Source organism: Egretta garzetta, unplaced genomic scaffold, assembly GCF_000687185.1.
Source record: "Egretta garzetta isolate BGI_Z169 unplaced genomic scaffold, ASM68718v1 scaffold94, whole genome shotgun sequence".
NCBI classification, from domain to species: domain Eukaryota; kingdom Metazoa; phylum Chordata; class Aves; order Pelecaniformes; family Ardeidae; genus Egretta; species Egretta garzetta.
This window is the reverse complement of record NW_009259683.1, coordinates 3,458,358-3,484,842: the sequence shown is the minus strand read 5'-3', so window position 1 is coordinate 3,484,842 and position 26,485 is coordinate 3,458,358. Positions and strand designations below refer to the sequence as shown.

General features: G+C 37.9%; 1 protein-coding gene across 1 annotated transcript in view; it reads left to right on the top strand.

Moving 5' to 3' along the window:
* The window catches only part of PLCL2 (phospholipase C like 2), a 103,892-nt gene that overhangs the window by 51,986 nt on the left and 25,421 nt on the right, over nucleotides 1-26,485 (top strand). The window contains exons 2-3 of the mRNA XM_009638639.2: nucleotides 5,279-7,765; nucleotides 10,932-11,135. Coding sequence (XP_009636934.1) covers nucleotides 5,330-7,765; nucleotides 10,932-11,135 — 2,640 coding nt within the window. The 5' untranslated portion in view covers nucleotides 5,279-5,329. The remainder of the gene's footprint in view (nucleotides 1-5,278; nucleotides 7,766-10,931; nucleotides 11,136-26,485) is intronic.

Here is a 26,485-nt window from a genome sequence, read left to right as displayed (position 1 = left end):
ATTACTTCTAAGACAGCTTTTACGCTGTATGACATAAATAATAGTGTGATTTAAAAAAAAAAAAAAAAAACACCAAACTTAGGCATGGCCTGTGTTCTCACCTAGTCACCAGTCATTGTTCAGAGTATTGCCACAACACTGACCCTCAGATTCACAAATATGTCACTTAATTCAGAATTTAGATGCAAAAAAAAATTTGCTTTATTTAAAAGCTCTTGAGACACTATGCATGATCGCTGTCTTGTTACTAGACATACGTACGGACACTGCCATCTTTGCTAGGCTGAATGGCTCAGCATCCTTCTTGGTTTCAAAGCCTGTTTGGGATTAACCAAGTAGGTATTCTTGGGAGTGTGGCTCCTGTAGACTGCGTGCCATCATTGCCACAAGGTGTGTGAGTTTCTTCACGTGTTGTCAAAGCTCGGCCATTTACAGTCAGAAAGTCTGCAGTGAGGTGCTGGGGTTGAGGGGAAGTGTCTTGTGCTCTATTTTTTATGTAGTTGCTTGGTTGGCAGAGCATTCACTGACTCATTGAGCGATTGGGCTCTAGTCCTGGCTAGGGATTTTCAAATGCACAGCTCCTCGTGTGCCAGCTGCACGCTCCCAAGACTAGGACAGAGCTGCCTTCCACGCTTCTGACGAGCCTCTGGTATATAAACACGAATGGAAATGTTGTGTGGTTAGAGCATAAATGAGAAGCAGTAGGATCTGTGACCTGCGGAGGTGGGTATTCCTCTGAGAGGGCAAAACTCAGTGTTCAGGTCCCTGCTGCATGGACTGCTTATACATTTTTTATTCAGGGTCACCATGTGAAATGTTTATGGAGTAATGACATCAGGGACTTTCACTTCCCAGACGAGTGCTCTAAAAATTTGCCATTCTGCCACTTCCTCTTGTTATCATTGTCTTTTCTTTGTAAAGTCCTCTGTTGCAAAAGGAGTACCTCAGTGGGCTAAATGCAGATAGGGGCTTTAATCTTCAAATCCCAGCTAGCATAACTACAGCATCAAAGCTACAGGTAGCTGCTGTAGTTGTGGAGAGAGGCAGGACTGCAGACACTTGTCTCTGAAGTTTGCTGTGGCGAATGTAAGGACCATTCTGTATTGGCAGATGGAAGGACTGTCCTGCACAGTGCTCCGGTTGCAGCCCCTCACTTCCCACCTCGGGATGGGGTGGCAGGCCCCTGCCTTGGGCTATAAGATTCTTCCCAAAGTGTTCTAGATTCCATTGTACCGAACAGTACCTAAACTTCTTGATAACTCTGGGATTGAACGTTGTTTGAAGTACTGCTTTCCCTATGGTGTCTTCTGGGTCATGATTCATTTGGGCATTTACAGGTTATAAAGTTCATTCTCTGCATCATTTCCTTTAGTAGATGTTTGCAACCCTTGCACTATCGGTTGTTTCCTCTGTCATCCTGATCTACTACATTTCAAATCTCTGTTTGAACTCCACCACCACCCTTTACCAGTACCCATGGTTATTGGGACTGCTCCTTCAGTATCATAAAGTTGCATGTATAAAAAGCTTTGCTGTTTGGGAATGATGTGCATCTCTCTCAGCATCCTATTCAAGATTCTCTGTTGTCTCCAGAATTCTGTTTTGTAGGTGGTACTGTCTTAGTCACACAACCATTTCTTTGTCTGTACCTTGAGAGGAATTAAAAAAAAAAGTTATCATGGAAATACTCTTCCCTGGTTGCTCTTTTAAGCCTTTTTCTCCAGCTGTCTCTGTCTCTTAAGTGCCGTAGATGTCAGTTGGGATTATTTATGGTTTTTAAACTGCTAGATGCTTTGCTTTCTGTTGCTACAAACTCCTGGATAAACTGAACTCTTTGTGTTGTTGCTTATAGCAGGTATCAGCAAAGTTTCACAACAGTTTTATCTGTGGTCTGGTCTGTTTCTCAAAACTTCTTGCAGGTGACCTAGGATGCGGCACACATGGTTTTAGGAAATGTATTGATGAGGTGGTTGTTCTGGTTTCAATGTTAAAGTCTTCTGAAGAACAGGCAGTCTTCAGGGGAAGTCCTGAGTTATGATGGCAGTAACTGCTATAGTCTGAAGATTGACGTGGTCTTCATTGTGTGAGAGGTCCTAGAAGAACTCTGCAAGTTGTTTCAGCACAAAATTTGTAGCTTCTGCCGTGAACAGAATTAGGCATCTGCGCTGTAGAGCCAGTCTCACTTCAAGCATCTTGAACAGCATCAAGAACACTGTAAGTTTCATGTGATTCAGACACGTGCAGTTTTCTGATGTGCAAGACTTCTTGATTCAGGACAGACTTAAGGCAATGAGAGACCTGACCCAGTTCATGAATGTGACCCCACTTGCAGGGTGAAATCTTCCATATCATATAGCAGAATATATCTGCCTCCTTCTCCATGTCAGACTGTATCTCTGAGGCTCACAAACCTGTTTCATACAGTTTGTGCACACTCTGTGCAATTACGTTCTCGGCTTGTGAGTGAGTTTCTTTTCTGTTTCTTTTCAGGAAGGTGGGTAATTCAGACAGGTAGATAATTCTGGCCAGTGTCTTTGGAAAAATATCCTGTAAGTTCTTCTGTTTATGTTTATGCAGATTGATTGTGGCTGCCATGTCTCTGTCAGGATGGGGACTTGCACAGGCAAACTAGTAGCTCAGGATCATTGATCTCTGGAGAAGCAAAAACTTAGGAGGGGTGCTCTGAAGCTCAGAGCTGTGAGAAACTCACATGAGTATTTTAAAATTTGTCATCAGAGTCACATTCTGACAGTGATGCCTACTACCAGCGTTATAGGAGAAAGCAGAGTGGTGAGATTGCTTTAGCGTGCAGAAATGCAGAATACTGTTGAACTGGCTTCAAATTCATCTGTCAGGCGAGCAAAATAGTCTTGCAGGTGTGGTAGATTACTCCTCCGATCTGTGTTCAGTCTTTAGGTAACTAGAGTTGTGAACGGGGTTGCCTTGAGATGGACCTATTTACATCAGATGGCATCAAGAACTGGCATGTTTTTTTTCTCCCTTGCCATTCCGTATCTTGCATCAGATGCAATCCTGACCATAGGAGAAAGGCATAGACCTTCCTTCTGCTTGGAAATACTGATCATGGTCATGCAAGGTAACACTTCCCAGGCCTTGATGGTTCTGGCGTCAGGATGTTATCTGTCAGCTGTCTCTCACTGAAGAATTCAAGAAAATGTATTCCCCTCCTAGATCTGTGACTGAGAAATCTGGAGCATTAAGGAGTTTCAGCATTCCAAGCTTCATTCCAAGCCCTAAAATACTGCTCATTTCTGTGGGGCTGTCCCATGCCACTTTTTCATGTTAGGATATGTAGATAGACAGGTAGCTAGACAAGAAGCTAGACTTAAAATAGAACAGAAATCTTTGTTAACAAAAATCACTTTTTAAATTTATTATTTCTTTTAAAATTAAGGAAATTTGCTTTTGTTTGAAAGCAATCCTCATGCCCAAACTATATGCAATGAGATTCCAAGAGTCAACCCTGTGCGGTGTCCATTGCAGGTGTTTGACCTGGAGTTGGAAATAGAACAGTCCTCTGTAGGGTTATTCACTTTTACTGGACTCTTGAGAACTTGTGGAAAGCAAATTCTGCTGTCATTAAAGGTGCAAGAATCATATGGTTGATTAATTTTCTCAAACACAGAACAGCAAATACTAAGTCTGCTTACTTTACCTAGTCATTGTTTTCAGTGAAAGGCTTTTTGGATGCTTATAAATTAAGCTCCAGAAACAGAATTCTGCATTCTTAATTTAATGAAATTAAACACACAGTACCTATGCCCTGAACTGTGGAAGTGCATTCTGTAATGGATGGTTTTTATTTGAACATCTGTTCAGCGTAGCAATCATTGAAAGTTTTCTTTCCCTCTCCTTTCTGCCATATAAGCAATGCTGATTTGCACTGGAACACACTTCAAATAGAAAACTCTTAGAGGGAAAATCAACATTCTTTTTGTATAAAGCTGGAAAAGTAATTTTTTGAGCCGTGCTGGAGTGTAAGAAGAACACTTCTAAATAGGGTAACTAACATAAAAGGATTATAAGATTATTTCATGGAAGTATTATTTCGGACTAAAAGTTAGCTTATCAAGACACATGATGCTTTAAAAAAAAAACAAAAGGACTTGCAAGCATTTTTTCAATCTCAGAAAATGCAGATAATGAAAGCACACAGTTTTCTTAAATTCAGTTCTTTGTCATGAAATTGATTATACTTAAGTGATCCATTACAGATTTATTTGCACTTGTTTGAATTAATACGAACAGCAAATAGAGGTAGCTAAATGACGCTATTTTTTCCCTTTTTTTAAAATGGCTTATATATCCAGTTTTCTACCCAAGCTTTCTCTAGTGAACTAAGACCTCTGGTTTATTTCATTGTTTTAAGAGCAAAGGTGAATCACTTTTGCTTCCCCTCCTGACCAGGTCTTGCATTTTCCATTTGAGTTCTTTCTAATGATACGCAGCTTCTTTGGGACCAGTTGAAGTTTAATTGTCTGAGACGGTTCCCTCTTGATTCACTGTCGTATTTCCTGAAAGTCAGAACTTGCGGTGAATTATAGCTTCTCCAGTCCAGTTACTTGTGTTTCAGTGTAGCTTCTTAAGACGAATGTGGATGTTTTCCTAGTATAGGAGTGGGATGGATGTGTCCATGCTCTGGGCAGTCTGTGGGAAGAACATGGATGGGTGCAGTAGAGAAGGGAGCTATGCGTAATAAGTGCTGTTAACATCTTGTATATTTAGATTAGGATCATGTCCTATGGATTTTATGTAGTTGATTGTGTATTACTGTTTCTCTGCTGTTCATGAGGACCCTGTCTGCATGGTATTAAAGCCTTATATTCTGTACTGGCAAAGTTCAACAGCTATCTATAGGATTGTCTAAGGACTCAGAGGAAAGCTTACTTCTACTGCCTTGGCTGTAGGACCCATTGTCTATGTAAGTAGGTTATTACTGATAAAATAAAATGCATTTATACAGCATTATTATTTCACTGGCATTCAAAACTTGCTTTGTAAAATTTTCTGTTCATACAAAATATATAAAAAAACCCAACTGGAAGATCACTTACATAGGCAAGAATGAATATTAAGCCATTATTAGTATTTTCATTTGTGATGATTCCAATAAGAATTTCCATCTTACTGGTCATTGCACAGATGTGAGACCTCTTTGAAGTACTTTATGAACTTTCAGCTGTAAGTTGAAACCTATTTCAACATTGAGCAAAATCATACTGATACATGTTTTCTTCTTTTCTCCCTTGTTTACCAGGATGGTACGAAACAAAAGCGAGAACGGAAAAAGACTGTGTCATTTAGCAGTATGCCGACTGAGAAAAAGATCAGCAGTGCAAGTGACTGTATAAACGCGATGGTTGAAGGCTCTGAGCTCAAAAAGATTCGATCCAACTCTAGGGTGTATCACCGATATTTTCTTTTAGATGCAGATATGCAGTCTCTACGCTGGGAACCTTCAAAAAAGGATTCTGAAAAAGCAAAGATTGATATTAAATCAATCAAAGAAGTAAGAACAGGAAAAAATACAGATATTTTTCGCAGCAATGGAATATATGACCAGATATCAGAAGACTGTGCATTTTCAATTATATATGGAGAAAACTATGAGTCACTAGATCTTGTTGCTAACTCAGCAGACATTGCAAATATTTGGGTTACTGGCTTAAGATACCTGATTTCTTACGGAAAGCATACTCTAGATATGATAGAAAGTACTCAAGATAATATGCGGACTTCATGGCTTTCACAAATGTTCAGTGAATCAGATGTAGATAATTTGGGACATATACCCCTGTGTAATGCTGTACAGTTTATAAAAGACTTAAATCCTGGTTTAAAAACTAATAAAATTGAACTGAAATTCAAGGAGTTACATAGATCCAAGGAAAAAACTGGTACTGAAGTAACAAAAGAAGAGTTTATTGAAGTTTTTCATGAGCTTTGTACCAGACCCGAAATCTATTTCCTGTTGGTTCAGTTTTCAAGCAATAAAGAATTCTTAGATACCAAGGACCTCATGATGTTTCTAGAAGCAGAACAGGGTATGGCACAAGTCACGGAAGAAATAAGCCTTGAAATTATTCAGAAATACGAGCCAGCCAAAGAGGGCCAGGAAAAGGGTTGTCTTTCTATAGATGGGTTTACGAATTACCTTACTTCACCAGACTGCCACATATTTGATCCAGAACATAAAAAAGTGTGTCAAGATATGAAACAACCTTTATCTCATTATTTCATAAATTCATCTCATAATACATACTTGATAGAGGACCAGTTTCGAGGGCCTTCTGACATCACAGGTTACATTCGCGCTCTTAAAATGGGTTGTCGAAGTGTTGAACTGGATGTATGGGATGGTCCGGATAATGAGCCTGTGATTTACACAGGGCATACAATGACATCGCAGATTGTCTTCCGTAGTGTGATTGACATTATTAACAAGTATGCATTTTTTGCTTCAGAATACCCTCTTATTTTGTGTTTAGAAAATCATTGTTCTATTAAGCAGCAGAAAGTTATGGTACAACACATGAAGAAAATTTTGGGGGACAAACTACATACACAGTCTCCAAACATTGAAGAGTCTTATCTTCCATCACCGGAATCACTGAAAGGGAAAATACTAATTAAAGCAAAGAAGCTTTCCTCTAATTGTTCTGGACTAGAGGGAGATGTTACAGATGAAGATGAAGGAGCAGAAATGTCGCAGAGAGTGGGGAAAGAGGGCGTAGAACAGCAAAACTCGATGATGGGGAAACGATTTCAGCTCTGCAAAGAACTCTCTGAGTTGGTAAGCATATGTAAATCAGTTCAGTTCAAAGAGTTTCAAATTTCCTTTCAGCTCCAGAAGTACTGGGAAGTATGCTCATTTAATGAAGTGCTTGCTAGCAAATATGCCAATGAAAACCCAGGAGACTTTGTAAATTATAACAAACGTTTTCTTGCGAGAGTTTTCCCCAGTCCTATGAGGATTGACTCTAGCAATATGAATCCCCAGGACTTTTGGAAATGTGGTTGTCAGATAGTAGCAATGAACTTTCAAACACCCGGCTTAATGATGGATCTTAACATTGGTTGGTTTCGACAAAATGGAAACTGTGGCTATGTCCTTCGTCCTGCTATCATGAGAGAAGAAGTATCCTTCTTTAGTGCGAATACGAAAGACACCGTGCCTGGAGTTTCGCCTCAGCTGCTTCATATTAAAGTCATTAGTGGGCAAAACTTTCCTAAACCCAAAGGATCAGGTGCCAAAGGTGATGTTGTGGATCCTTATGTCTATGTTGAAATACATGGAATCCCTGCCGACTGTGCAGAGCAAAGGACGAAAACTATGCATCAGAATGGCGATAATCCAATTTTTGATGAAAGCTTTGAATTTCAAATAAATTTACCAGAGCTAGCTATGGTGCGTTTTGTAGTACTGGATGATGATTACATTGGGGATGAGTTTATCGGGCAATACACTATTCCCTTTGAGTGTCTACAGACTGGTTATCGGCACGTTCCTCTGCAGTCTTTAACTGGTGAAATTTTAGCACATGCTTCCTTGTTTGTGCATGTGGCCATTACTAACCGAAGGGGTGGTGGGAAACCTCATAAGCGGGGCCTCTCTGTGAGGAAGGGCAAGAAATCAAGGGAATATGCTTCTATGAGAACATTATGGATTAAAACAATAGATGAAGTGTTCAAGAATGCTCTCCAACCTATTCGGGATGCCACGGATTTGAGAGAAAATATGCAGGTACAGTTTTTACAATGAATTTATCAGTTCTTCTGTGTATTTTTGTATTACGGTGCATATGGAATATATGCTTTTAAGAGTCTTGCTGCATTTTGTAAGTCACGTTATTTGAGTCTAGTGCTGATCAGCTTTAAAAATTGATGTCAGAGCAGCCTCTTAGGTGATACTGTCTACTGAGTTAACCTTGGGTGCATATGCATATTTTGTTGAATGTGAACTGGAAATATGACTCCAGTGTTTGAACTCAAGCCTGTTGACTCATCCTGTGTCTTTGAAGGAACATTAGATACACACTAGAGGAAAGTATGGCAATATTTTAGTTTTAAAAAATTAAATAGAAATGCAACAGGAAAATACAGCTGATTAAAAAAGGAGACTACTACTTATTATAAAATTTCTTGTACATGAAAGTATGTTTAGCATAGTTTCACTGAGGTTTTGTTTTTTCCTCATTCCCAAATAGAAGGCAGTACTTTCAGAAAGACCATTTGGTTTCCCTGATTCTTCCTAGCAACAATATGTTAGAAATACATGGAATTAGTGCTAAGGTATTAGAAGGCATCCTCTAGAAGAAATTACCTTACCTTAAAGGCTATGTATAGTAAACACATTGAATTTCAGGAAAAAGTACAGGCTGAGGTGCTTGTTTTGTGGAAGCCAAGAGGTCCCACTTCAAAAATGCATTGCTTGGAGATTCCAATAAAGATTCCAGGTAATTAAACCCTTTTAGACATAGATTAAAGAGAGTTGTAAAGTGGTGTTTTAGTTATAAAGCTTTTAAGTATCTATAAACTTCTGATGGAGTACTAGCAGTGATCAATAAAATTAAGCATAGTCATTCCAAATGAATTGACCTATTAAATCTTCTTATTCTTATGTAATTGTTGTGGTTTAACCCGGCTGGCATCTAAGCACCACGCAGCCACTCGCTCACTCCACCCACAATGGGTGAAGAGCTGAACCTAAGAGAACCTAAGAAGGAAGAGCTGAACCTAAGATTTGAGGAAACAGTGAAAACATAGGTTTTATAGCTACTTTAAACTCTTCACCGTGCGTGCTGCAGTATTTTCCAGAACAGATATAGTTGAAAACAGGCTCTACAGTGTGGTTTCTTTGAACATGAGGTACTAAAAGGTATTTTATGTATTTTATTCTGTCAGTTTGAAAGTTGTGCTATCAACTAAATTCATCATTATCATCTCTCAAAATGCTACCAAGATATTTTAGGTACATGAGGGAATGTTAGTTTTGCATAGCTTTTCTGGCAGATTATATAATGTGCACAATTTCTGTGTAACTAAGGTTTTACAGCTAATAAAAGTAAATAAACCACTCAAAATAAATAGCAACTTATGTCAGGGAATGTGAGATTTGTTTAATTTATGTATTACTGAAATTTTGCGTTCTAAATTGTTAACAATTCTTATGGTATAGAAATAATGTCCCCACAAGCCAGATTATAAAGAGCAAAATTGGGGTTTTTTTAATATAAGATGAAAGAAGAGAAAAAAAAGGTGTGCAGCAGTGAGTTTAATGGTTTCTTTGAATCTGTACACAAATAGCTAGCCCATTTTCTTCCTTGTTAGATACTATGTTAGCATGACAAAAGCTGATGTCATACCTTGTTGTTACATATCAATCACTGATAAAAGTATAACACGAGTGATTAAACTGGATGTGATGTTGCATATTTAAATTACTTGACAGTATGAAGGATAGTCTTGGGATATAGGGTTGGAAGTCCAAAGACAGGAGTTACAGCCGTAGTTCTGTCCGCCCTGCCATTAGTCTATATTATATATATATATATATATATGTTCCCTGGGTCCTCATTAACCTCTCTGTAAAATTGTTGTTCATAATGGCTTACCCACAATGTTTATCTCAAGCAAAATCTGTTTGAATGGACTTCCCAATGTCTGTCTTTTCAACTATGTAATTTTGGTTTCATTAAGATGTAGTCCAGCTAATAAAAGTAATTTCTGTTTCCTGAACATTTACTTAAAGTACGCTGTAAGTGACTGTAGTAGATGTAATTTAGTATTCACATGATTTTGCATAAATATGCTATATATACATATTTTAAAGTCTACTTTGAGTATTTTGTCTCATAAACAGACAGCAAAATATTTCACATTTGATTCCTGTTTGCATTAACGTTGGCATTATGTCTCTCTAAGAAACTTGTCCACAAAGGAGTCTTAACCGTGCCTGCAAGATGGAAGGTGGTTTTGATTAAAATTAAAATCTATGTCAGATACCCTGCTTGGGTAAGACGTGAGAGAAAGGAGCACTGAGCACATTTGTAACTTAAATATACCATGTTTTTGTTTTTGTTTCCTACAGGAACACAAACTCCAGACCTGCCATAGATCACCAGCTCCCACTTGGTACAAAAATCCTAAATTCGTTACAGTGCTGAGAATATTCCCATCATGGAATTTCAGTGGCTACTTGGAGTCACATTGTATTTCTAATACTGGAAATTCTCTTCAAGTTTAAATGTATGGTTTTATATTCTACCATATTGGATATAAAATTCAACTATAATAAGTTTTAGGGAAAGGTACAGAATATATTAAAGTACCTTAAAAATTCACTTAAGTGTGATTCTGTGATAGGAATGGCATCGGTAGTGGAGTGCTGGGTTTGTGAATCACACCAAATGGGAGCCAGCAGATCCACAGCACGTCTGGACTATAGTTCAGGTATGTTTAAAGTTACAAATGGGCTGGCTGAATTCCTCCTTCCACTTCATTTTGCTTATTTGGGACATTCAGCAGCTAATACTTTGTTTCTCTTGGTGGCATTTTAAAAATTACTTTGAAATGTCTTTTAGATTTCTTCAAAATATATAACCAGGATGTTTTAGAATTCATCTATTTGTGTGGTTAATTTTAGTAGTGATGGAGACCAGACATACTTATTCTAAAGAGATTTTTTTTTTTTCTGTGGCAAGTGTTGAATTCTGTTTGAATTTTTATCATTTTTGGTAAAATATATGTGTAATATTGGTTGCTTTGGAAAACTGACAGTTCTTCAGGGAAAAGCTGTGATAATTCCACATTGTAGCTCAGCTATAACAGCAAAGTATTTTATCCTGAAAGAATGAGACATTAAAGTTCACATTTAACTGTAAAGAAAACTCTTTCTTTCCTTTTTGCAGAATGCAGTAGTTTCATTCAAAGAATTATGTGGCCTCTCTCCTGTAGCAAATCTTATGCAGTGCATTTTGGCAGTGTCTACGCGTTTGGTTGGGCCTGATAATACGCCCTTGGTAGTACTGAATCTCAATGATCAGTATCCGACAATGGAGCTCCAAGGGATTGTTCCAGAGGTCTTGAAAAAGATTGTAACAGCATATGACATGGTGAGTAGTCCTTTGTGGTTACGTTACGTGCTATTTGAAAGACTTTCGTTTTACGATATACAGTACCATGCCTGTTTTGAAAGGTCATTTTAACCTGTGACTTCCTATTTCATGCTTCATTACGTGTGCTTCAGAGTCATTCCCATGAATTTACAGCAACTGAGAAGTGTTTTCATATTGAGTTGAACACAGGGATTAATACACTGCATGCAAATATGTAAGTGTTCATACACTTCAGAAGACAAAGTGGGTATTATCAAGAGGATTTAACATGAAGAGGATGTATTAATTTACCTGTTTTGCAGTAACCTGAAACTTTTTGCATATCTATAAACCTCATACATCAATTTGTTACTTTACGTCTTCCAGTTTGTGGACCATGATTTCTTTTGGCTTTGACTCAACATAGAATAGAAAAACATCAGGAACTGCTTTTAGGAATTACAGTTTTATAAGTACCTTGAAGTGTTAAATGCTTTTTCATTTTGCGTTGCTGTATCTTTCTTACAAATCTCATTTGATAAGGCATTTTTACATCTGTTAGCAGCTGTAATGTTAACTTGAGCCCTTATACATCAGTAAATATGTAAATTGTGTCTTTAGAGACTGGAAATTAAACATTTTGCAAGAAGGAAGGAAGAACTAATACACTGAGAAATACTGATTTACATCTGCCTTGCATTAATTTAAAGTATGGAAAAAAGGTCCAGATAAGTGTGATTCGAAATGTCCTCCTTGTACTGAAGTAATCTGGCACACAATAATTGAGCCTTTATTTATTTATTTAATGATTTCTTTAATTTGATATATCATGTATCAATAAGGAAACATCTCTAGGATAATTTTGCATTAATTCTGTGTGCTAAAATGAGAAACCTTACCTGGCAGGATTGAGTCACTGTTTTACAACCAGTCCTTGCTATTTAAAGAAAGAAAACAAAGGAAAAGAAACCAGTAGACCAGTTTCATATGTATCTTATAAACCGCTTTCTAAAGAAAAAGTAACTTTAGAATAATGCTATACTAAAGTCGAGAAAGCACTCATTAGTAATTAGCAATTTAGGTGAGTTTATGTAGTTCAGTGATGATGTAAATACAATGGCATTTGACTGGAATGGTAGCACAGTTACAAGAAGATAGTGGTATATCCTCTTAGTGGTAGCTTATAGGATATCGCTGTAATTAGGATGCAAACAAGCTTGATTGTTGGGATTATACCAGTAGAACATATGTAATGAAGAGAATGTCTTGTTGATGGAGATGTCTCTACCTACAGTTTGTTCTAATGTGGTGATGCTGCTTGTTAGTTAGTTATTAACCTATTCCAGATACTTAAAGTAAATTTTTTGTTTGAATGTCACTTAGATAGAGGTAACTCATGACTCCAGAAATCTTTACAATCCAAGATTGGTTTACTCTTTGTCTCTCACATACGTTTTTTCACCCCATATCCTCTAGTCATTTGATTATTTGAATATTTGTGTCCTTTAGAAATCTATGCTTTATTTTCATATGTAAGAATAATAGAATATTTACTTAGTGGCACATTCAAAGCATTTTGCCATTACCTCTTCCCTGAAGGATAAAGACTCAATTTCATAGAAAGACAAAGGATATGGTAGTGCTTCTAGCTCTAAACAATATTGAAGTAAAAATTAAGACTATTTTTGTAAAATAAACTTACAAAAGTTTTTAATCAATTAAAATCTGTGGGTTGTACTGGAAAATGAAGTCAGCCATGGGAGCCATACTGATAGCTCTTCTTTCTGAAAGCATGTTGTGAAACAGTTGCAGTCATACATATCCTTTCCTCAAGGAGAGGAGAAGACAGGTGAAACTGTTTAGCTCATGTGTTAGTATCTGCTATAGTGGCAGATGTTTAGAGTCTGAGACTATCATAGATCGTGTTCTTTTTGTGTTTTTGGTGGGCCCTCAAAATGATACATTTTATCTCAGTGATTGGTTTGGGCTTGGGGATTTTTTTGACAAGATTAATTAACAGGTGGGTGTAAAGTTCAGCTTAATAATGAGAAGTCTTATCCAGAACTAAGAAAGGGTAGGTGTACTGTCGAAGTAATGATTACATACTTGTCTTACTTTCTGCTGACTTAGGCCTCAATATAGGTCAAAATCATGTAACTATATTCTTGCAGTGTGTCAAGTGCTGTAAGTATGAAATTGTGTTGGTAACAGAGTCTGTGCTAAATATTTATTAAACAAACCTTGGTTAGTACCATAAATAAATAGACTGTCATTACCTTGTGTGCATTCTCAATGTGACACACCTACTGATACTCTCAAAGTATTGCTGTTTCAGAATCACGGTATTTTTGGCTAATGAAGGATTCTTATTTGTCAGAAATACTCTTCCTTTTACAAAATGCTAATGAACATAAAAAGCAATATTCAGGCAAGATTTTCAATTATTCAGAAGTTGTTTACATTGGAAGTGCTTAAAGGACTCATTGTTGCTCTGTCAAGTGAGAAAGGATGTAAGACCTTTACAGTGGGACAGTCAGTCCACAATGAGATGATTACAAAATAGTGCAGTACTGAAGGGGCACATAGAAAAGTGAGAATATCTTCAGCGTAGCACAGGTCTGTATATTTTTTTAAGAAACAATGAGGCAAATGATATTAAATTAATTAGCATATCATTAGATACTTGGGTTTTTACATGTAAACAAATAGCACATAATGCTTTCTTAAATTGTCAGCATTCACTGCAACATTAATAGAGGAGCTCTAAGGGATAAAGGCTAGTACTATTCATGGGTTAAAATATTGTATTTTTTAATTTAATGAGTAATTTTTCACCAGCATTATTGGAACCAGAAGTTTACCCAGGAAATAAAAGGATCTTTTGCTTTTATCCATGTTATAGGAGCTGGGGTGTCTTTTCAGAACAATGAACCAAATATAACTAGGAATTTTTGAGACAGACAGAAGTTGTGTGTTTTTCTCTAGCGTCTCCATGCTCCTGAGTGTTTTTCACCCTAACATCTTTTCACTGTTTAACAATGTTTTATTTTTCCCTCTCGTTCATGAACTTCAGCTTCCTTTATGTGATACTTCAGCATGCACTCTGTTGGTGTCATCACACCCATCACTGATCAGTGCTGCAGACTGAAGCTTGGCGTTAAGGCAAGTGCCTCTTCCACACCATTGCATGTTTTTTTTTTAAATGTCTTATAACCTTTAAGATAAACAGTAAGTAAACCTTAAAAAGTTATGCTATGGCAAGAGAAAAAATAAATTTATCTCGTCCTAAGTCTGCAGCATTATTCAGTGATGAGTATAATAGCACTGCAAAGATATGCTAGAGGATCATACAAATGAAGCCAAATATTGTTGCGCACTTGACTGTTTCTGTCTGCCTTTAGTGGAGGATGAAGTGTCCCATCTGATGAAGATAACGTTTTCTGAACTTTGCAACCAGGCTTTTACTTCCAAGAGGAAAGCTAGCACAGAAAAGGCAGAGAACTGTACCTGTGTGAAAGAAGATAAAGTAATGCTGCTATAATAATTAGGTTTAAATGTTACTAAATCCCAATTAGATAATGCTGCTAGATCAATTTTTTCACAGTTTCTGGTGGTGGTTTTTTTTTTTTTTTTAACATCGAGGTTATGTTGTAATTCAGAATGTCTGCAGACTATGGTATAGAAGGTCTGTATTTGATTCAAATGACATCAAATAGGATTAATAGATTTTGTATACATACCCTAGGGATAGGCTCAAGAGCAAGGGTGTGTTTATTAGTGGTGGGGGTTGTGAGATGATGAAAATGAGAGGTATTAAAATACAGCAAAGCTAGAAAACACCATATGATTGGAGATTAGTAGCTCTATAGTAAGCTTAAATCCAGTTACCTTATTGTTGGCTCATTTCAACTACTGACTATATCGTAGATTGCTTATGCGATCATGTGGAAGTTAATTTCATGTTATGGAGTGGCAAATTTGGCTGATGACATAAACTAAATATGATTGATAGCCTATATTTTGAACTTTAACATGTCTATCCCGTTGGGAAGTAGATAGTTTGACACTATACCTTGAAGAGTTACAGACTGGACTGGTACTAGTAGTGCTTACTAAAAGACTATCTAAAAAGGACTGATTGTCACGGTTTTCATAAAATGTTAGTAGTCCTCTCATACTTCAGCTACTGCTCAAACGCCTAAATATTCTTTACCTTTAAAACTTATCTTGATATCAATATAGATGAATTGTGTGGGGCACTTCTGTATTGGGCATGTTGGTTGAAGCTCGTAAGTCTGAAGGAAACAAAGATTATATCCATTGCCTCTTTCAGAGGGCCTAAAAAAGAATGATTAGCAGATCTGTTTTGAGTTATGCTCAGCTCATAAAATCTGTATTAGTTCCTTTGTTGTTGATGTAGGTCCTTGGTTATGGTTACTTTGCAAATACAGTAAGATGGATTTCAGTCATTCTACTGTAGTTATGGAATTGTGTCTTGAGAGTAGAAGTAGATGAAGACTTTTCTACTTCATCTCAGCTTACTAATGTGCTAGAGTTATTCAGCTGAGGAGCCTTTGTTCCACAAATTACCCTCTGAGGTTGCAAACCTTTGAGGTAACCAAAAAATACTAGATCCAGGTAATTGCCAGTTTACCTCCTAAAACTGAGTGAGTGAATAGGTTACTTTAAGTCTTTCATAACTTTCTTTTGATCTAAATACTCAGATTCTGATTGTGGCAGAGAAGGCTGAGTTCAAGATGGTCGCCAGTCTCCTGTAATCGAACTCTTGGAATCTCTTGTGGTTTTAAATCACATGATAGCATCTGACCACTGTCTGCTTCGTGCATGTGAGGAAAATCCAGATTTTTCCATCTGGTACCTTTTCTGAGGAATATGTGACTGGTGTAGACTGTGATAGCTGTGTTCTGTTTACTGGTTGGTTCAGAATGTTGTTCTTGAGCCTGTGTCTTCTAGAGTCCAGCTCTATGGGTGTTCATGCTACAGTTTAATTCTTGGCTTAAAAAGCAAAGAACTTAAGCTTTGCACAGAGATCAAAAAGCTATTGCTCCTTGCTTTTATATTTAAGAGCATAGCTACATAAAAATAAGGAACCTTGTTAAAACAAAAAGGTAAGAGAAGCAGTCAAAAGAACAGACATCGTCGACACTCTAAAGATTTAACCACACAGGGGTTTTGAAGTAAATATGTTCCACTTATCAAGAAGGCATCTTCTAAAAAGCTGAAGTTGTGCAAATGAGGAATCACAGAATGGCAAAGGGTTGGAAGGGACCTTACGAGATCATCAAGTCCGACCCTCCTGCTAAAGCAGGTTCACCTAGAGCAGGTTGCACAGGACATCATCCAGGTGGGTTTTGAATATCTCCAAAGAAGGAGACTCCACAACAGGATAGATATTTACCCTTGCCATGGTTAAATAAAAATACAAGAAAGCTGACAGTGAAGAATTTTAGGAATGACCTGCACAGACTTAAAAATAACAGTAACTTATTTTCTGAAAATACTAGAAACAGGAAGCCTGTTGAAGAGTGTGTATGACCAGTAGATGATTAAAGTATAAAAGAAAGCCCCAGAAAAAGAAATAAACCCACAATACTATTAGTTTTTGCATCCATTTACCTGTGGAGATTAAGGTTTCACATGAAACGCTTCGTCATGAAGGACTCATTGGAGAATTCATCTCTAACTGAGATGCCGATAGAAGATATTCTACAGAAAAGGCAAAATGACTGAGAAGAAAATTAGCAGAAAGAGGTGATATTCATTCGAGGGTTCTGAAGATCTTGAGAGTTGATACATCCAAACTGCTAATTGTTGTGTGTATCCTCTCACTTAAAACTGACTATCAAAGTTGTTAGTGTGGTGCCAGTATTTTAAGAGGTTTCCAGGGAAGATCATGAAATTACAAGTCAGTCAGGATGACATCTGTACTGTGAAAATGGATAGAAACTGTTTTGAAGAAAAAAAATAGAGGAAACATGTCATGTTGGGGAAGAGTCAATACAGCTTTTGTAAAGTGAAGGGCTCATTAATCGCTTGGAGTTCTTTGAAGTCAAGAAGCATGTAGACACGGACAATTCGTGTGCTTGGATTTTCCAAAAGCATTTCACAAAGTCCCTTTTCAAATGCTCATATTGAAATGAAGTTAGTATTAAACTTTTAGCTTTTAAAATTGTTAGCACTTCTCTGATAGCTGGAGTAAATGTTGAACTTAACCTGATGTTCCAACCAGAAAAGAACTGTTACAGACAGTTGCTTGTGTTGATTTTTGCATGAGGGTATGTTTTTCCAGTAAGTGGGTTAGAGACAGTAGGTATAGCTCCCAACAACTTTGATCTAGCTAAAATAGCTAAGTACTCTTGAAGATACATGACTTAGTGATGCCCCCAGATTTGCAAAGATCATCAAGGTGTGAGGTATGTGGGTGCTTAGAGTTTAAGCAACTTCCTCAGTCTTAGTGGTGGATTGTTATAATGTGTGTTAAAACAGTTTCAGAGTTGGCAATATAAATGCAGTATTTAAATACCAGTAATGCAGACTGTCTCACTATTTCCATCATTGCCTCTGGCTTTGTACAGTATGTTTACTTTCATTATCTAGTCTCTGCAGAGTTAGAACTGCCTTTATTTAGGTAATAAATGGATACAATTCAGTGGTGAAGAGATCTAAGGGAAAACTTACATCATTCATTGCAATTTAATATTGCAAATAGCCCAGGTAATGTTTTTTGCCATGTTTAATAAATTATAATAACTGTAGGTCCTGGGTTTTGAGATGAATTTAAATAGTTACTGATTGTGTAGTTGTTTGTCCGCCACAAAAACTGATGGAAAATGAAGTACTGATTGAAAATATAGTGAATAGCTTGGGCAGTTTCTTCAAAAAGACTTATGTTGCTTATTACCAGTTTTAATTTTCCTGTTTTATAACAGGACAATCATTCTAAACTGAAGGTTGAAATTATGCTTCCAAAACCAGAGATGCAGATGATAACCTCATCTTGGTTTTTCAGTCCTCAAGGGCAGAAACAAACATCTAATTTTGGACATTCAGACTCCAGTGCCAAATGTTGTAAAATATGAGCTGTTTTACATTGATTGAAAAGCTCTGATAATGACAACTTGATGTTACTGGGAAGTCAGGATTTCTTCATTTTTTGTTAAAAGCATGAACGGTGAAGCTTTTTGTATCCTCTCACTAATCCCATTACAGCTAACGGCTGACTCACAGTATTCCTAAGAGCATAAAATAATATGACTACTTAGGAAGAGGAGTTCATCTAGCTTACTGTCCTGTTTCTAATGTAGTCCAATGGAATGTTTATGGAAGAGCATAAAAATACATCGGATTCATAGCAACTTCTCTTAAATGTAGTCCATATTTTCCATAGTAATTCTCTTTTTCTTTCTCAATAAATTCTTAATTTTCTGTTTGTCTATTTGACTGCTTATGTGTGAAAAAATTGTGGTTATTGGAACTGTTACTGATGGTTTTAGTTTCAAAAATAACACTACCTGCTAATTTTGTCACAAGGATGATAAATTTCTGCTTCTCTTTACAGATACAGGGTATTTTCCTTTTGTATATATGTGCTTCCTTATTGTCCATTTTTTATGTAGTGTTTTCATTCTATCAACTTTATCTTAAAAATTAGGAAAATAATTTTGCTGTAACAGCCAGATTGTCAGGAAAGTAAGAAGAAATGACTGTTACATTTAAGAGTTTAATGTCATTGTGTGCATAGTTTAGAAGAGAGCTGCTAATTATTGTCTTCAACCTAGTCTTTCTCAAATACTTTTTTCATGAGGAATTTAGAACATAAGACTTTTTACTGGACAACTTGTGGACTGTTTGTTCCTTTGGTAAATTCTCTTGAACTGTGGGAAATCTAATTAAGTTTGGGATACTGTAGAATTAAGAACAGATGATGTCCTATTTTTTCTCAGGCCTACAAGAATTAGTTTTGGTAAGTGGATTTCATCACTTATGCTCCTGCACTGCATTATGGCATAATCTCAGCTTGCTTCTTTCTGCAGACAAAAAAACCTGTTCCATGTATGTGTTCCCTAGAATATAAAGAATCTCAAAAAGAGGTGAGAGAGGAAAGGAAGGCTGAAAAAGTGAAACTATGAATCTACTATGTTTTTCCGACTTACAGGGTCATACTGCCACTGTCAATTAGTTTATACCATAATATGCCATTGTGCTCAGGAAGTTTAATGGAAATTTGTCGCAGAAGAAGACAGTGTTTTACAGTCTAAAGGGTAGCATAATATTTAGTGATATATCATATATCTTATGGTTGAGGGAGGTGATCCTTCCCCTCAATTCAGCACTGGTGAGACCTTACCTGGAGCACTGTGTCCAGTTCTGTGCTCCCTAGTACAAGAGAGACATGGACATGCTGGAGAGTATCCAACAAAGGGCCATGAAGATGATGAAGGGACTGGAGCATCTCTCTTATGAGGAGAGGCTGAGAGAGATGGGACTGTTCAGCTTGGAGAAGGCTTGGGGGGCATCTTATCAATGTGTATAAATGCCTGAAGGGAGAGTGCAAAGAGGATAGAACCAGGCTCTTTTCAGTGGTGCCCAGTGACAGGAGAAGAGGTATGAAATGAAATACAGGAGGCTCTGTCTGAACGTCAGGAAACACTGCGCACAGAGAGGTTGTGGAGTCTCTACCCTTGGAGATACTCAAAACCCATGGGTTTTGAATGGTCCTGGGCAGCCTGCTCTAGGTGGCCCTGCTTGAGCAGGGGGAGTTGGACCAGATGACCCCCCGAGGTCCCTTACAACCTCAATGATTATGTGTTTCTGTGCTAAATTTATTGCACCATTGGAGAAATAATTGCCAATTTAGACAATATGTTTGCTAAAAAACTTACAACTTTGAAGCAAATTTAGTTTGATGTGAGGAGTCCTCTGTGTGTACAGAAGTAGCACTTTGCAGCTTTGTTTTCTTATCTTGGTGCTTTAAACTATACTTGGATAGTAGAAAGATCATTATAGAGGGGCTTTGTACTGTCTGGGCAAAACCACACCTGATTTTTATCTACAATGAAGTTGTTATTGATTGTTGTCTTGAGCCAGAAAACTCAGTTCTAAAAAGGTCTTTTCATTGGAGATGTCAACTTTACTGAAATCCTTACTTACATAGCACCATTGAGGTTGGAAGGCACCTCTGGAGATCGCCTAGTCCAGCTGCCTTGCTCAAAGCAGGGTCAGGTAGAGCAGATTGCCCAGGACTCTGTCCACTTGGCTCTTGAATATCACCAAGGATGGAGATGCCACAACCCTCTCTGGGCAACCTCTTCCAGTGCTGGACCACCCAGGATTCCCACTGAGCCTTCTCTGCTCCGGGCTCGACAGTCCCACCTCTCTCAGTCTCCCCTCATATGGAAGACACTCCAGTCCCTTAACTCTCTTTGTGGCCCTGCACTGGACAGTAAGTCCCTATCTTTCTTGTACTGGGCAGCCCCAGGCTGGTCGGAACACTCCAGATGTGGCCTCATCAATGCTGAGTAGAGGGGAAGGACCAACTCTGGCAAGGTCTTCTGGCAAGGCACTTCCTTAAGTATGTTCAACTTGTTGTCCACCAGGACACCCAGGTCTTTTACTCTGAATAATCCAAAAAGCACAAGTTACTCATGTTTTCCATTTTTACTGGCAGATGTTAAAAAGACTGTCATCCACAAGTTTCTGAGTGATCATAAAGATTACGTAGGATGTGTGTTCTTGTGTTCAGATAGAATTTCCTTTCCATTTTTCTTTTTGCCCATTGCACAGATGTTTTTATCTACAATGAAGTTGTTACTGATTGTTGTCTTGAGCCAGAAAACTCAGTTCTAAAAAGGTCTTTTCATTGGAGATGTCAACTTTACTGAAATCCTTACTTACATAGCACCATTGAGGTTGGAAGGCACCTCTGGAGATCGCCTAGTCCAGCTGCCTTGCTCAAAGCAGGGTCAGGTAGAGCAGATTGCCCAGGACTCTGTCCACTTGGCTCTTGAATATCACCAAGGATGGAGATGCCACAACCCTCTCTGGGCAACCTCTTCCAGTGCTGGACCACCCAGGATTCCCACTGAGCCTTCTCTGCTCCGGGCTCGACAGTCCCACCTCTCTCAGTCTCCCCTCATATGGAAGACACTCCAGTCCCTTAACTCTCTTTGTGGCCCTGCACTGGACAGTAAGTCCCTATCTTTCTTGTACTGGGCAGCCCCAGGCTGGTCTGAACACTCCAGATGTGGCCTCATCAATGCTGAGTAGAGGGGAAGGACCAACTCTGGCAAGGTCTTCTGGCAAGGCACTTCCTTAGGTATGTTCAACTTGTTGTCCACCAGGACACCCAGGTCTTTTACTCTGAAGCTGCTTTCCAGCCAGTCAGCCTCCAGCCTGTACTGGCGCATGCATGGGGTCATTCCACTCCAGGTACAGGACTCAGCACTTCCCTCTGAAATTCATGGGGTTTCTGTCAGCCCCGTTCTTCAGCCTGTCCAAGTCCCTCTGAGTAGCAGCAGCGCAACCGTCTGCCATAGAAAACTTGGTGGAGGTTGGCTATCTTCTGCCACCTTGCTGATGAGGTGCTCCGCCCCATCATCCAGGTGATAAATGAAGATGCTTAAACAGCAGGAGCTCTGGTATCAAGCCCTGGGGCATACCACTAGTGATTGTCCTCCAGGTGGACTTCATGCTGCTGATCACAATGCTCTGAGCATGGCTGGGCAGCTAGCTTTCAGTCCACCTCGCTGCCCACTTATCTGGCCTCTCTGTACTTCCTTAGTGTGTCTATGAGGATGTTGCAAAGAGACAGTGTTGAAAGCCTCAGTCAAGTCAAAATAAAAAACATCCCCTGCTTTCCCCTCCTCCACCAAGCCAGTCGCCTCACTGCAGAAGACTCTCAGGTTGGTTAAGCCTGATTTGCCCTTTGTAAAGATAACCGAGAGTTGCCTTGCAATGACATCAGTCCACCCCCTCAGCACTCATGGGTACATCTCACATATATGTCTCTGCATTTGATGAAATTGTCATTAAACAAGACTCAGTGTATCTATTGCCAATCAATACCTGCTTTACATAACACTAATTACTCAACTCAGGGACTGGCTGTGGTCTTTCTGTGTTAATTTCTGACATTTCTCTGGGATTTGAAGAAAAACTTTGCAAGAAAAATAATAAAAATCTATTCTGCTGGGGCCTTTGCAGGTTTTTTCCTGTCTCATCACTTGTCAGTAGTAGTTGTCAGAAAATTGTAATCTCTGAAAACTGCTCAGCTATCTTTTTTCAGTTATCTTCTCCATGCAACTTAGCTAGGTATTCTTCAGATATTTTAAGCTCTGCTAATAGGTCTCCTGGATGACTGTAACTTGTATTTGGGACAGGGAAAGTGATATTGTCCCTTCTGTTAAGATGCTACTTTGCAGTCACTTCAACATACTTCTTTGCTGTATATCACTCCTGTTTAAACTTGAGGACCCTTTATTCTTAAAAACAGAGTAGCGCTGATGCAGTGTTGCTAGCAGTCTTAAGGGTGATAGGTGTAAGGTTTTTCTCACTGCTCGTTGAGTTTTGAACTGAGCTTAGTAACGTGAACATGAGTCGCCTGCTTATTGGAAGTCCACTTCTGTTATTTATGGTGGTGCTGGTTAAAAGTTGGACACTTCAGAATGCTTTCAGTGTGGTGTCCACACTGTTCAATTCATTTGGGTTCTGAGGTTTAATACGTGTTTACGATCTGATTTTCCAATCATTTCCTTCCTTATTGCTATAATACCATTCTTGTTCAGTGGAAAATCAGAGGCAGTATGTATCATTCAAACCAACTCTTTATGCAACCTCAGAGCAAGCTGACCATGGCAGTTGTCTCTGGAAGGACTGAGAACAATTTTTTTGCTTGTTCCAGTACCACAACAAAAATGCCTTCTGGTGCATTGTCATTGAATAATGGACTGCTTGGATATGGCCTATACATATATTTAATTAGAACTGACCGTATTTTGAGTTCCTGGTACGTATAATAGTTCTTGAGAATAGAAGTGTTTATATGCTGTCCCTACCGGAGTTCCTTTCCTTGCCGTTATTGCTTGGGGCAGTGGTAGCATCTTCTGACCTTCTCTGGGTCACACAAATCTTTTGAAATGGTGCAGATAGAATTGGCAGTTTATGTATTGTAGTTTGGGATGTCCTGTTTGGTGTCCTTTTTTATTGCTATTAGTGCTATTTGCACTATTCTGGACTTAATAAAATGTCTGGAAAACGCAAATTACATTTTTATTACTACGGTTAAGAATACTAAACTGTTTTCAGAAATGGTGTAGTTTGTGGTCTCAGATGTATATCTAATATGCTGAGATTTGAGACAAAAGGAGAATGTGAGCAGCATTTTGTGGAGAGAACCATTTTAATAAAGATTTGGTTTATACCTACTGTAAGTATCATTTCAATTTTACTGTTGGAATGTAGGTCTAACAGTATTGGCAACACATTCACAGATTTCAAAATGTAAATGTGTAGTGTGCTTTACTTGCTAAAAATAAAGTTCATCCTTGGTGCTGCAACTCTTGTCAGTGAAGGTATTTTCTCTCACTGAGTTTCATAAGCCAGGCACAGTTTATCATTGCCTGGTTTTCCCATTTTAAAATGGAGCTGATATCTCTCTTGGTATGCTACCAACCAGTTCCATGTGCAGAGGAATTAATAAATCCTGGGAGTTCTTAAAGATTTTTTTTTTCTCAAGGTCTGTATTCTTTGTTAAATGTGATGTTTAAAATATTTAGGATTGAGTTTAATCTAAATCTTTTCCCTAAGCTGAGGGTATATACAGTATGTTCTGTCTTCTACCAGAAGACCTGTCTTCATGAGCCTAGTAGAAATAGATCTTCAGTTGTTCAAATTCAGCTGAAATTGGATGCATGGTCACAAATACATGCATATGTACATATGTGTGAGCACTTCTATTCATTCATAGACATACACAGTGTTAGTTCGTAGCACTTATGTCTTTCATAAAACAACAAAACAGACCTAACAAAGCTTTGCAAGATAAAAAATAAGCCTAAAGGGTAGTCGAGATGTGTATATTCCTTTTTAAATTTTCTGTAACTGTCTCTCTTAATGAGAGTTCTATTTTGCTGAGAAAGAGAATAGATACATTTTTTAAGTACATGACTTTTTCATTTGGTTTGTGAAGACACTGTTACATAAGCGGTGAATGGTACTGTTAGCAACATGGTTCCATCAGTTTTGATTTCTAACCATCGTCATCATGCTTTTTAAGGCAGGGACAATGTATAAATAATACAAGCCTCCAGTCCTTGCTGAAAACTCTGGACTAATCATTTAGTGTTTATTTCTAAAGTGCCGTAAGAATAATTTAAGTATTTTTCTATATCTTTCTTGACATTTTTCCTTTTGTTAGAATTACTGTCAGTTTTTTCTGATAAGTGGGTAAAATGGTTGCATGATTTGACAAAGAGTTTGTTATTTGACAAATAGATCAAACTGTCAGTTTGGCCTCTGCAAAAATGTGATGAATTCAAGGCTCATAAAGCATATCATTCTGCATTTCACATTTTCCATTGACCAAAAAAGAAAAGGAAGATAGTCCAGTATGTAGCCAGTACCAGAACAGTTTTCTGGTTGTACTAAGATTGGGGTGGGATGGGTAGGCGGGAATTGAATGGTAAGTCGAAGCAATTCCAGTCAGTTCTATACATTCTGTATTTCAAATATATTTTGGATCTTTACTTCCCAGAAAAAAGCAACATAAATTAGAGATAAGAATGATATTGTAAAAGACTTCATAGAAAGTATAGCTACTAAACTTTGTATAATATCTGTTCTTTTCTTAGAATAGGCATGGGTAATTTGCAGTACATTTTTAATGATCAGCTGGTAACTGGTTATCCCCTGTTAAGTTTGCATTTCTCTTGCTAGTTTTGCCACTGATAATATTCTCAAAGTTGGCTGTGGTTAGCAAATATCTGCTTATTGATTGGCTTGTTCAGTATAGACTAGTCTAATATATACTAGACTCTACTTGGTCTTTCTCCTCAATTTCCACAACTAATTTGCCTTGAGAATTTAATTTCTCATTCTGCTGCAGACATACTGTTTTTCACACTGAAGCTCCTGCTTTACTCACCATCTTCTACTTCACTTTTAGACCAAGCATGCACATACATACAAGTATCATTTGGATCAGGCTAATTTTCTGTTTAAATATAACCATTTATACTCAGTTGTTCCATATGCTGTGTCTACCAAAGTCTTTCGGTCTCTGCTAATATCTACATGAATGTTTTCATGATGTTGTAATTTTGGCTTGAACACCAGAAAGTATTTCTATGTTCAAACACTCCATGAGAGTCATCTAACAAATAGCTGAATACCTATTGAAAGGTGACTGCATGGTGAAGAGCAATATAAGAACAGAATTATAATGAACTAATATTATTACTTTATTAATCAAACATGACGAAAAGGTGACACCTAGTCATGCACGCAGCATACTGCTCTGTTATTTCCTTAGTGAAGGACATCAACAGAATTGGGGTGTAGCATAATATTGATTGAATGGTAGCGGCAATCAAGCACTGAATTATCACTAGCTCAGCCAGTTTTGCTTAGTGGTGCTGTTTATCTTAAATACGGCTTTGTATGTATTTTAGAGACCAAAGATAAAGTAAGTAACTGTTACTGGCCTTGGTAATATAAAAACTGATAGTAGAATAATTTATGTCACATGGAATGCATTGACACTTTTCTTCAAGAGTTGCCAAGAGGGCATTGCTTTTGATCTGGGAGTATTTAAGCAAAGCAACTTTCTATACCAAAACTCTGAAATACTAATTCTGCACACATTATTATAAATTCTTTTTCAATGTTAGCCTTGCCATAATGAAAGAACACTAGTACAGTGATGAGTTTAATTTCCTTTCATCTGCAGAACTAGCACAACTTAATCTTGTTTTGTCAATACAGAAAGTAAACAGTCAGTGATGTAAGCATTTTTGTTCATCTTTGAATTCTCTTATTTCTGAAAATTAGTGCAGTGTCTCAGAGTAAGTTTTCTAATGTGCTGAGACTTGTTCTCCACTGTTTCTAAATTACCTGATGTGTATGTAGAATGCATTATATGAAAGAAACAGAGCAGGTAGAGGTGTTCTGTGTCTGGAATAGGACCTAACTGAGATGACTCAGGAGTTACATTATTATACACATGGGGTCAGGAACACATAATAGACTAACATAGGGCAGTTGCAGTATTTCTTACAGTTCCTCCAGAACAAATACCTTGAATAGGCAGCACAATTGGTCTCTTGTCTTCTATGAACTACAGTCAAAAGGGT